The 13679-nt window shown below is 41.3% G+C and overlaps 1 protein-coding gene across 1 annotated transcript in view; it reads right to left on the bottom strand.

Moving 5' to 3' along the window:
- The window catches only part of scn5lab (sodium channel, voltage gated, type V-like, alpha b), a 153213-nt gene that overhangs the window by 43359 nt on the left and 96175 nt on the right, over positions 1-13679 (bottom strand). The window contains exon 17 of the mRNA XM_084102657.1: positions 176-613. Within this exon, the coding sequence (XP_083958783.1) occupies positions 176-613 (438 nt within the window). The remainder of the gene's footprint in view (positions 1-175; positions 614-13679) is intronic.

The following is a 13679-nucleotide window of genomic DNA, read 5'->3' on the forward strand; positions in this document are numbered from 1 at the left end:
GTCTGGTCCCGAGATCGCTTCTGCGCAGACTCAAGTTCCAATATGTCAGCACCATATCGGGACTCTGGCGGCTTCAGTTCTCATCAATGGAAGAGAGCGAAGGGGCGTCGTCCATCTTTTTTTACAGTCTATGGTTCAAACCTTTAGTAAGTATGCAAGATTTAGCTTTACTCACCGGCTTCGTTTCTTCTTGCACCTCCTCTTCCGAGCTCTCGCTCGCGTCCTCCTCGTCCTCGTCCTCCTCCTCTGGAAACTCCACGTCTGACTCTCCGGGTGCGATGGGAACGCTGATGGTGAGGTTGGGGTTGGTCATGTAACTGTCTTCCTCCCCGCCGCGCTCGATGACGCCGGCCGTCCCGTTCCCCTCCACCCAGTGCGCCTGCTGGCTGAGTCTCTTGAGCTTCAGCATGGCTTTGGCCTCCTTCGCCTTCTGCCGCCGCCGCTTGAAGTTCCCGTTGAAGAAGTCGCAGAGCGCCTGCCGGAGCCAGAGCATTCCCCGCTGGATGCGAGCGATGGCGATCTGGAGGTTGTTCATTTCTCCGTCTTCGTCCGGAGACGAGAGGTTGTCCGCGCTGAAGGAGCTGAGGAGCAACGCCAAGAAGAGATTCAAGACCTGAGGAGAGAGAAGCAGAAACATTCAGGAGAATATAAAAGCTGTGTGTTTTTTAAAACGCTGGAAAGAACATCTCTATTAATCTGTCTAAATCAACCTGTAGTTTGTTTTGCTCAATGTCACAGCGCTTCATGGACTGACTCAAACCAGCATCTCCACAATTATAAGCTCTAAACCAGTGCTAACCAGCTATAACCAGCCCTAAACCAGCTCTAAACCAGCCCGAAATCAGCTCCAACCAGCCCTAAACCAGCTCTAACCAGCCCTAAACCAGCTCTAACCAGCCCTAAACCAGCTCTAAACCAGCTCTAACCAGCCCTAAACCAGCTCTAACCAGCCCTAACCAGCCCTAAACCAGCCCTAAACCAGCTCTAACCAGCCCTAAACCAGCTCTAAAATAGCCCTAAACCTGCTTTAACCAGCCCTAAACCTGCTTTAACCAGCCCTAAACCAGCTCTAAACCAGTTCTAACCAGCCCTAAACCAGCTCTAAACCAGCCCTAAACCAGCTCTAACCAGCTCTAAACCAGCCCTAAACCAGCTCTAACCAGCTCTAAAACAGCCCTAAACCAGCTCTAACCAGCCCTAAACCAGCTCTAACCAGCCCTAAACCAGCTCTAACCAGCTCTAAACCAGCTCTAACCAGCCCCAAACCAGCTCTAACCAGCTCTAAACCAGCTCTAACCAGCCCTAAACCAGCTCTAAACCAGTGCTAACCAGCTATAACCAGCTCTAAACCAGCCCTAAACCAGCTCTAAACCAGCCCTAAACCAGCTCTAACCAGCCCTAAACCAGCTCTAACCAGCTCTAAACCAGCCCTAAACCAGCCCTAAACCAGCTCTAACCAGCTCTAAACCAGCCCCAAACCAGCTCTAACCAGCTCTAAACCAGCCCTAAACCAGCTCTAAACCAGCCCTAAACCAGCTCTAACCAGCCCTAAACCAGCTCTAACCAGCTCTAAACCAGCCCTAAACCAACTCTAACCAGCCCCAAACCAGCTCTAACCAGCCCTAAACCAGCTTTAAACCAGCCCTAAACCAGCCCTAAACCAGCTCTAAACCAGCCCTAAACCAGCCCTAAACCAGCCCTAAACCAGCTCTAACCAGCCCCAAACCAGATCTAACCAGCTCTAAACCAGCCCTAAACCACCTCTAAACCAGTGCTAACCAGCTATAACCAGCCCTAAACCAGCCCTAAACCAGCCCTAACCAGCACTAAACCAGCCCTAAACCAGCCCTAACCAGCCCTAAACCAACCCTAAACCAGCACTAAACCAGCCCTAACCAGCCCTAAACCAGCCCTAACCAGCCCTAAACCAGCTCTAACCCAGCCCTAAACCAGCCCTAACCAGCCCTAAACCAGCCCTAACCAGCCCTAAACCAACCCTAAACCAGCACTAAACCAGCCCTAACCAGCCCTAAACCAGCCCTAACCAGCCCTAAACCAGCTCTAACCCAGCCCTAAACCAGCCCTAACCAGCCCTAAACCAGCCCTAACCAGCCCTAAACCAGCTCTAACCAGCCCTAAACCAGCCCTAAACCAGCCCTAAACCAGCTCTAACCAGCTCTTCTCAAGCTGTTAGACTCCCTCATTGTCAGAGACAATATTTCTAATATTTCTGCTAAAATGTCAAAGATGCTCATTTTCAAACTTTTTATTTACTGAAACTAGGAGTGGCAATAAACTAAATTGATTAACTTTGACAACCCTGGTTCTACAATAAAAATGACAGCTGTTAAGCGAACAAATGAAAACAACAAAACAAGTCATATTTTATCTTATTTTACATCTTGTTTTAAGCCGTCTTGTGTGCCACTGGAAGTGTGCTGAGGCCTCCAGCTCATTATCATGGACACATTACAGTGCAGTGGATGTTCACAGGAACTAGGGGTCGTCATGCTCTACAAAAGCACTTGTGCACTACAGTCTTGTATTGTGTGAAGTTCATCTATGATGCTTTTATGCTGCTTTCAGGAGTTTGACAGCGCCGTCAGTGTACACTTTCATGCTATGGAAATGAACAGCATCACATCTTTTGTGTTTCTTCCCCTGAAGAATGAAGGTTGTACAGGTGTGGAACAGCGTGAGTGTGTGTAAACGACGACAGAATGATCTAACCGTGCCTTTAAACACAGCATGGCCTTTCCCCAGACATTATTCTTCTGTTTGAGTGTGTGTAGGCAGCTGAGTTCTGTGCATGTTCACATCTCAAACACAGCTCATTTCTTATGGCCAACTATTCAGGGTCTGCGTCTCTTCCGGCGCTCGTACACCGAGACGCGGTGTTTCTGTCGCAGTGTGAGGCCTGTGAACAGCAGGTGAGATGTGGAACTGGTTTTAAATGTCACATCTAACACCTACACACTCGGAGGGGGTCGACAGGGCCTCGTTCAAAGGACAACTGCAAGTGTGTGTGTGTGTGTGTGTGTGTGAGAGAGAGAGAGAGAGAGAGAGAGAGTGTGTGTGTGTGTGTGTGTGTGTGTGAGAGAGAGAAGAGAGAGAGAGAGAGAGAGAGAGAGTGTGTGTGTGTGTGTGTGTATGTGTGAGAGAGAGAGAGAGAGAGAGAGAGAGAGAGTGTGTGTGTGTGAGAGAGAGAGAGAGAGAGTGTGTGTGTGTGTGTGTGTGTGCGTGTTTGTGAGTGTGTGAGAGAGAGCGTGTGTGTGTGTGTGAGTGTGTGTGTGTGTGCGTGTGTGTGTGTGTGTGAGATTGTGTGAGTGTGTGAGAGAGAGAGAGAGAGAGAGAGAGTGTGTGTGTGTGTGTGTGTGTGAGTGAGTGTGTGTGTTTGTGTGCGTGCGAGTGTGTGAGAGAGAGTGTGTGAGTGAGTGTGTGTGTGTGTGTGTATGTGTGTGTGTGTGTGAGTAAATGAGTGTGTGTGTGTGTGTGTGTGTGTGTGTGTGTGTGTGTGTGTGTGTGTGTGTGTGTGTGTGTGTGAGCGTGTGTTTGCTTGTGTGTGAAAGAGTGTTTGTGTGTGAGTGAGTGTGTGTGTGGGTGTGTGATTGAATGTGTGTGTGTGTGAGTGTGTGTGTGCTTGTGTGAGAGAGAGTGTGTGTGTGTGTGTGTGTGTGTGTGAGTGAGCGAGTGAGTGAGTGAGAGTGTGTGTGTGTGTGTGCGTGTGCATGTGTGTGCGTGTGTGTGTGTGTGTGTGTGTGTGTGTGTGTGTGTGTGTGTGTGTGTGTTACAGCACGCTTTGATTAGACATGCACATCAAGCCCAGAGTGCCGGTACTCTGATAATCAGCTCTAGTGTTGTAAGCCGCTGCAATTTCCTCCAACAATCGTTCGGCTGCAGTTCATGAATGAAAGAAGCCCATCAAAATTATTGAAAGTGCAACGCTCGGAATCCCCTTCTCCGAGGATATTCCAATAACACATGTGAGACGCCAGACGTACATGTACAGAACGTCTCACTGTACTGAAACACTGAAGCAGAAATGTCAAGCAATATTCTGTGCCTGATGACGGACACTTCTCCGGTGTTGAAGGAGATGTTAATGCATTGGTTTCTAGATTTGGCTCGGGTCCCTCTTTTCATATGAATTTTTTTATTCTATGCATACAGTAAACTTGCATACTTTGAGAATAACATCACTATTAACAGAATGCATGCTTGCACACTGCAGAAACAGTATAAATGTACAGTTTTTTGAATGCATAAAAAGTAAACCTTCAATTCAATGTCAGTCAAACACTGTCCAAATAGTATAAATGTATAGCATTTGAATGCATGAAATAAAATACCTTTAATGCAGTGCAAGTCACTCTGGATGAAAGTATCTACCAAATGCATAATGTAAATTATGCTTTTCGAAACAATTCAATACACACATTCGCAATAAAACTAAAACTCATGACTGGTTTCACCATGTGAAACCCAAATGCATAGAGAGAGTCAGAGAGAACGAGAGAGAGAGTGATTCTAGCATAGAAAGTGCCGGCTGGTGCCCTATCGGGTATCTGTGGGTCAGAACTGTTGCCATGGCAGCGCATTGTTTCGGTCACCTGCAAAAAATAGTTCTCACATGCTCCCTCAGACTGTGTTGCTTTGTTCACCTCGCTTCCTACGAGTCCACTGCTGTTGCCCTGGTGCAAACCTCAAACCAGAGACGGAGTTCACATCAGCTCTAGTGAACATGACAGATCCCTGAACTGATGTTGTTGACATCTGCAAAGAGTGCAAGGCGTTTGCCGACTTTAAGTGTTGTTAGGGTTGGGAATCATCGGATACTTGTTATAAAAATAACATTTAAATTCCTCTTATCGATTCCTTTGTGAGCATTTCAATATGACTTTAAACCATTGAAGCGTGAGACGACTCTGTTTTCTGTGTTCATGTGTATCAGTATACTGGATCTGTGCAGCTCTTAAAGTGACAGCAGCCTAATATTCCTGCCGTCTCTATAATAACACTAATATTCCTGCCGTCTCTATAATAACACTAATATTCCTGCCGTCTCTATAATAACACTAATATTCCTGCCGTCTCTATAATAACAATAATCAAACAAAAAACAAAAGACAAAGAGAAAATTGACCCTTACTTGACTGAACAACTTGGTACCCTTGTTATTTTATATTTGATTACAGTTTCTGCACCTGAAAATCTTAAAACACTGTTTATTTCAGTCGTATCTTTGTTCAGTTGTATCTATTTGTTGCGATTGCTAATTTTTTATTTGTTCTATTTTAATTGCTGAGTGTTTACTTGTCTTTAATAATGCTTGAAATGTATATTAGTAAGGCTAGTTGTTTTTCTACGGTATTTGTAATCCTTGTGTAAGTGTTCTTTAACCCTAAAACCGAATTCTGGACAAATGTGGGCAAAATAATTTTGATTTATTTTTAAAAAATACTTCCCTTGATCTGAGCGGTACAAGACTTGGCTAATTTTCCTAAGTTTGCCTCCTGAACACACACAATTTTTTTGGACTCAATTCTACAATGTTAAAGGGGGTGAAAAAAAAAAAACTCCTTAATCTTGTATTTGGGTCAAAAATGGGCACCCATAGAAATGAATGGGAAAAACTGTAATTTAGAGCATTCTTCTTGTTTTTTTGTAAAAATAAATCAATAGATCCATATCTAACAATGCATATCTAACATACACACAAATGAAGGGCTGATCCTGTACAACATTCTCATCATGGCAAAAACTCACACTCAAAAAAAATAAGCATAATTTACATAGAAAATATGGTACTTTTTGAAGTAAATAAATTCAAAAATACCCCCAAAATAAAAAAACACACCATAAATGGATAGACAAAATTTTATCGAAGACAGTGATATAACATTTATAATAAATAAAAAATAGGATCACATCTGAGTCCTCTGTGCCCACATTTGTCCACAATTACAGAATTAAGGGCTATAAAGTGAATACGGTTTGAGGGCTACCCTGTTTATTTTTGTTCATGATATTCAGCTACAATGAAATGTTTTGCAATATGACTAAATGTGGATGATATCTATGTTTTTTTGTTTGTTTTTTACCTTATTGGAATCGAAATTAGGAATCACTCAAATTCAAACGATACCCAACCCTAGTTGTTATGCGGTTGACATGCAAACTCAACTTCATTAATTTGCATTGATGATTTGACGCACCCAAAGTATGCACACTAGTAATAGTGATGTTTGCATTAGTAAAGTCGACTGGTTATGGAGGATCAGAGAGAACACAAGCACACCTTCCTTCAGTCTGTCATTGAGTGACCGGACTCACACACACGAACACCGCAGCTTCAAATCCTTCAAAAGTTCGGGAGAGTCTCTTCCTCGCAGTGCTGCATTTATTTGTTCAAAAATACAGTAAAAATGTGAAATATTATTACCGTTTAAAATATCTGTTTTCTATGTGAATATATAGTAAAGTGTAATTTATTCCTGTGATCAAAGCTGAATTTTCAGCATCATTACTCCAGTCTTCAGTGTCACATGATCCTTCACAAATCAGTATAATATGATGATTTGATGCTCAAGAAACATTTGATTATTATCAATGCTCATATTTTTGTGAAATATTCTTTGATGAATAGAAAAGCACATCATTTATTTATTTGAAAAATAATATTTTGTAACATTATAAATGTCTTTACTGTCACTTTTGATTAATTGAATGCATCCTGGATTAATAAAAATATGAATGTCTTTTAAAGGAATTGCATCTAGTTACAAATCAACTATCTGTGCCATTATTGCATAATATTACTCAAAAGTAAAGTGTTTAAATGTCTGCTTAAAGTGGATCTTATCAAATGTCCAACATGCATATACAATATAGATTAACATATAAAGCTCGAGCCGGTCGGTCTGGCTGATTCCCAGCTCACGTCACTCTGGTTCTGTCGAAGGTAGACGTCACAAACACACACTTATCCTGCTAATAGGAGACCCGGTGCTCCGGTTACAGTTCCTCTGTGGGTCACAGTTTCCAAGACAGTGTTACGTTCACTTGATAACACTGTAAGCGCTGAATTATTCGTAAGCCTCTTGCTGACTTTTCAATAATTACGTTTGGCGCTGATGCCCAGAGGTCACGAGAGTTTCATTCACACACCGCTGATGCAAACTCAATCTGTATGTTCAGTTACGCCTAAACAAATCGCTAACACTGTACACTTTAAGAATATCAGAAAAATCTGAATGATCAAACTATTTATTCAAAACTAGTCTAAAATGGCCACTGATTGCAAAAGACACAGATCTGTGTGTGTAAAAACACTGATGTTAGCGACAGCTATTTTGAGCTGCTAGCGACAGCTAAAGGCCCGTCGGGTCGCTGGATACAACAGCACAGGGACGGTTGGAGCGTTTAATGTCTCAGGACACGGACCATCATCACACACACAGCATTGCATCAGCTGCTTATATAAGATCCACAGTGAAACACACGTAAGGAACTGAACATCTAAAGGTAAAGTGTTTCTCTTGGAGGGCAAATGGAGACGTATGACAGAGACGTTTCTCCTGACAGCACCGTAACCTCACGTGTGTCTCAAACTGGGCTCAGATCTGCAATCGGCTTTTAATTTGGGCTTTTAAAAGATCTCAATATTAACTTTTTTATTTCTGCTTTTATTTCTCTCTAGGAGAAAATTTTTGACACAAAGTTTAAACTTAAATAAAATGTATTTGAGAACTCTATAAAAAACCCAAGTCTGCAATCAAAAGTCAGAGATCTCAATATGAATTAAAATATTTCTCAAGACAAATTTGAAACTTAAAACATATTTGAGATTTCTATATAAACCACATATCTCAACAGCAAGTGAAATATTTCTCAATACATTTTCGAGATAAAGTTGAAACTTGAATAAAATACATTTGAGAGCTCAATGAAAACCAAATATCTCTAAATGAACTCAAGTATTTCTTATGGCAAATTTTAAACTTAAACTTAAACTTTCTAATCAAATATCTTATGAACTGAAATATTTCTCAGTAAATCTGAGACAAATTCTACACTTAAAAACACATATGAAACCTTTATGAAATCCAGAAATCTCCATACGAACGTAAATGTTTCCTAATAAGTTTTTGACACATTTTAAACTTAAATAAACATATTTGAGAACTCTATGGAAAACAAATATTTCAATATTAACTCAAACATTTCTCAATGCATTTTTGAGATAAATTGAATAAAACATATTTGAGAGCTCTGGGAAACAGATCTGTGTTTTTGGGTCACAACTGAAGAGATGCATCATGTTTTGAAGCTCAGGTTGTATTTTTAAGGAATGCTGTTTTGTAATGTTGTTTTGTAATGTCATAACAATGTTTCATTGATCAGGACGTTTGCGCTCAGTGAAAGCAGGCCAGATTACCCATAAGCCCAGTGAAAGCGCAGAGCCAAAGATCAATGTGTTATTTTAACTACTGTAAAATCAAACCTCCAGTGAAGTCACACAGCGCAGCTCAATACTATACGTTACATATCGTACATCACTGGGAACAATCTAGAACAGGGAAGAGTTTAGAGTACAGTGACGTCAAAGGGACACTGAACCAAACAAACACTGTTACTTACTGTTGGATTATTCACTGCATTCAATACATTTATCAAAACATATTTAATAACTAAACTGTTCAGTTTAAGTCTCTTCTATGTTACGTCTTATTAGGTCATACTTACCAATTTGGGAAAAGGAGAAATAGAAACAATAAAGGTAAATATTAATAATTATTTATTTATTTATTTATTTTGGAGACATTTTTCTCTCTTTTTCCCCCCAAATAAGAGCTAATAAAAGTGATGCTTGTAAACAAACAAACAAACTAATAATTTGCTTGAACTGAAGCAAGCAGCAGTCGGAGCACAAACTCCCCTTAATATCAGAATCAAATACTAAAGCATTTGTTAAATGTCAACATTTGAAGAGAATTATGTAATTTAATTTGGGTCACATAATCTATTGTGACAGAAACAGCCTGAGAGCTTGATCCAGAGAGATTCAGAGATTTTAGGAGGTTACCGCGTGTCATTTCAGTGATGGTACAGGTCACATCGCAGTTCTAATGTTATTTTAGCATTGTTTATATAGCCTACTATTATAACATTTATTAATATCTTGCATTAGCTTTTATTTTCAGTTTAAATTTGAGTAATTATGTGCTTTTGGGAGTTTTCTTGGTGGTTTATTTTAGTCTCTAATGAAAAGTCCCTATGATTTTCAGTATGTGTCTGTGGGATTTTCCCCGTTTTATCATCCAGCGAGTCGGATCCCACAGTAAAGTACCAGCACACCTCATCTGAGGCACAACAAACTGCTGTATGGTCATATTCTCATAACACAATGAGGGTCGCCCTCTCCGCAGGAAAGCCAAGGACCCAATGAGGAATAAATCACAGCTCGGCCACCAACGTGGCATTTCAATATGTGAGATGAGACGCTTTATCAGCTGGCCTTGAAACCCTGCAGCATCACAACCACAGGGGCTTCAGTTTCGGTTCAGAAGGGTTAAAAAAACAAGCATGATGCACTTGATCCCGTTTCACGCTGGAAATGTGACAGTCAGTTCCACCTGAGCCCACACCATTTATCTGATTGGGCCAGTTATTTGATGTGACTTTTAATCTGATGCCGACAAAAAAGTACTGTGACACCGTAAATAGATATATGGATAGATAGATAGATAGATAGATAGATAGATAGATAGATAGATAGATAGATAGATAGATAGATAGATAGATAAGCCTAACCAAGATCAGCAGGGGGTGGAGCCTAACTAAGATCAGCAGGGGGCGGAGCCTAACTAAGCGCAGCAGGGGGCGGAGCCAGCCTAACCAAGATCAGCAGGGGCGGAGCCTAACTAAGAGCAGCAGGGGCGGAGTCTAACCAAGAGCAGCAGGGGGCGTAGCCTAACTAAGAGCAGCAGGGGGCGGAGTCTAACCAAGAGCAGCAGGGGCGGTGCCTAACCAAGAGCAGCAGGGGGCGTAGCCTAACTAAGAGCAGCAGGGGGCGGGGCCTAACTAAGAGCAGCAGGGGGCGGGGTCTAACCAAGGAAAGCAGGGGGCGGAGCCTAACCAAGAGCCCTGGACGAGTGAGCAAACTTCATCCAGATCTCTCTCTCCCTCTCCACACACACACACACACACACACACACACACACACACACACACACACACACACACACACACACACCATTACCTGCACTGACTCATACTGCAATTATTCTGAAATAAACAGGTTATTTGAATTCATGGAATTGTGACTCAAGTGTTTCTGGAAGAATCTGCAACTATTAGAGTTCAAACTGAAGAAGCTTTTAAGCTTTTATGCCTTGTACGTTGAATTATTTGACCTGAGGACATAGATAATGATTTTCTATGTTTTGAATGAAGTTAAGGGATGATGGACAGAACGAATACATAAACAGACAATTCTGTTTCTTTCATAATTATCATTTAACAAAAATGCCTCGTATAACTCTTTATTTATATATAATAAATAAAATTTATTTAAGTATTTCCTAATTGTCAGAGTCGATAGCCTCGTAGGCAGTGCTTCAAGTAGTAGAGCGGTTGTGCTTCGGGCAACCCGAGTTCGAGTCTTTCCCAATCCCGACTACACGTTCACTTCACACACTCATTATATTGCATAATAATTTCAGAGGTTTATATATAATATCATACTTTATATATAATATCGTACTATAACCTGGTTCACCTGTTATCCAGCAAATAAAAGGAGTTACTATTTTTCTGTTATTCGGTAGAACTAGTTATTAGTTTTGAAGTAGAGCTGCACGATTCATCATTAAAAGATTGTGATCTCGATTCAAAAATAAACGCAATCTTATTCCTAAATGACAACGATTCGCCTGTCTTTCTTAAAGAGATAGTTTATCATTTACTCACCTTTTGAAAGTAACATGGCGCTTCAAATAACGATTGTATCGATTACATCGTTACACCAGTAGGTGGCGACAAGTTAAGCGACTGTTAAAAATGTATTTGTCATTGAATCATTAATTCAAGAGATTTGTTCAGAAACACGGATTCATCCAGAAATGAAACAAGTGAAGTCGTTATAAATGAGTCACTGAATCATTCATTCAAGAGATTCATTCAGAAACACTGATTCATCCAGAAATGAAACAAGTGAAGTCGTTATAAATGAGTCATTGAATCATTCATTCAAGAGATTCGTTCAGAAACACTGATTCATCCAGTAATGAAACAAGTGAAGTCGTTATAAATGAGTCATTGAATCATTCATTCAAGAGATTCGTTCAGAAACACTGATTCATCCAGAAATGAAACAAGTGAAGTCGTTATAAATGAGTCATTGAATCATTCATTCAAGAGATTCGTTCAGAAACACTGATTCATCCAGTAATGAAACAAGTGAAGTCGTTATAAATAAGTCATTGAATCATTCATTGAATCATTCATTCAATAGATTCATTCAAAAACGCTGATTCATCCAGTAATGAAACAAGCCTTTAAGAGTGAGTCATTGAACCATTCACTCAAACTGATATTTCGTCAGAACCTGTAGTGAATTACGTTATTTTATTTAGTTGTCCGCTCAGAATCGTGGGAGAATCTCTGTTTGAAACAAAAAAATCGTGATTCTTAATTAATCCAGAATAGTGCAGCTCTAGTTTGAAGCCTTTTTCGAATAACGTATTCGGCTTCGGGCACATAAGATAACATATCTCTCTCATTTCATCATGTTTTTCCTCTCTCTTCTATTGTTGGGTTTATGAAGACCTTCCCCTTCAATTAAGAGCACTGATTATTATTTACATTCATTAGCATTGAGTCACAGCAGTGCATCTCTGAACCCTGAAGTGCAACGGTCCGCGGGACGCTGTGTATTTGAGCCCATTATATTCCAGGGCGGAGCCACATGATTGATGCTCATCCTGTTTATCTGGAGCTCCATGGCAGTCGGAGCAATAAAACTCTTGAGGGCCACTCAAGGCCTTGCTAATGAAATAATGCACTCCAGAAAACATTAAGAGCCCATGAAAGCTAATGATGCCATTGAGTTTCAACCCAGGAGGAGCCCATTTATAGCAGTGTGTTCTGATAAAATACCAGCACAGCACAATCAGGCCGCTAAATGACATTTTCTGGGGGTTGCTAAGCAAACATCGCTACTATGATTGCTCAGTAACCTCTAGCACTAAGTATTAAAGTTGAGTGTGTGTTTGTGCTCCAGAGATAAATCCTCGAATTATGTGGTTGTTGAAGCGAGGCGTGTTGTTACTTTACAAACTTTCAAAGTGCAAGTTTTTGAAAACGATACTGTAATCGTCTCCATATAAACAACAAAAACCCGAATTGGTGAAAACTGTGACATCATGCACATGCTTGTGACGTGTTTCTTTACAAAGTGACATCGCCACCTACTGGCCTGGTTTTTAGTCGTTTTTTGCAGATCCGCATGAACGGGGATCATTTTCACAATGTTGTCGTCTGTACGCGAAAAACTCAAAGAGTTTTTGAGTTTTTGTTGACATTCGCCTCCTCCTGACAACCACCCAGAATGCCTTAGTGACCTCATAGAAACCTCCCAGTACACCTTAGCAACCCCATAGAAACCACCCAGAACACCTTAGCAACCCCCTAGCAACCACCAAGACCACCTTAGCAATGTCCTAGAAACCACCCAGAACACCCTTGCAACCTCAAAGTAACTACCCAGGATACCTTGGTGACCTCTGAGAAACCTCCCAGAACATCCTAGCAACTCCCTAACACCTCATTAACTCTTAAACAATCACCCAAAACTCCTTAGCAACATCCTATAAACCACCCAGAACACCTCAGCAACTCTTAAACAATCACCCAAAACTCCTTAGCAACATCCAGACCACCCAGTACACCTCAGTAACCACCAGAACACCTTAGCAACCACCTAGAGAACACTCAGACCCCTTAGCAACCACCAAGACCACCTTAGGAATGTCCTAGAAACCACCCAGAACACCCTTGCAACCTCTAAGTAACCACCGAGAATGCCTTGGTGACCTCCGGAAAACCTCCCAGAACATCCTAGCAACTCCCTAACAACCACCCAGAACACCTTAGCAACATCCAGACCACCCAGTACACCTCAGTAACCACCAGAACACCTTAGCAACCACCTAGAGAACACTCAGACCCCTTAGCAACCACCCAGAACAACACCTTAGCAACGTTCCAAATAAAAATACCTAAATAACCAATTGAGATTAAGTGAATTAATCAATTAGGATCGACCTGATTTAACCTCGGATGGATTTCATTCACTGGATCATCACAGTCATTAACGTGATTATTAAAACATAAAACCATTTTAAATTGATGTTCCAGCAAAAATAACTTTATGATGATATGATGACATCACGGTGATGTATGACTTTGGCCATAGGGCACATCCCATGAGTCTTTTCTATGAGCTGTAAGCTGTGTGTCCAGATTCCCACAGTCCACACACACCTGCGTTACGCTTCAGTAACAGGGAAGGAGATGGAGTCTAACCGAGGGTCATTAGCTGGAGCTTCTCACCGCTACACCTGCACACTCACACACATGAGCTCGTTCTGCAGGTGAACTCGACTAAACGCTGAGCC

The sequence above is a fragment of the Abramis brama genome (assembly GCF_963993115.1).
Source record: "Abramis brama genome assembly, chromosome: 24".
NCBI lineage: Eukaryota > Metazoa > Chordata > Actinopteri > Cypriniformes > Leuciscidae > Abramis > Abramis brama.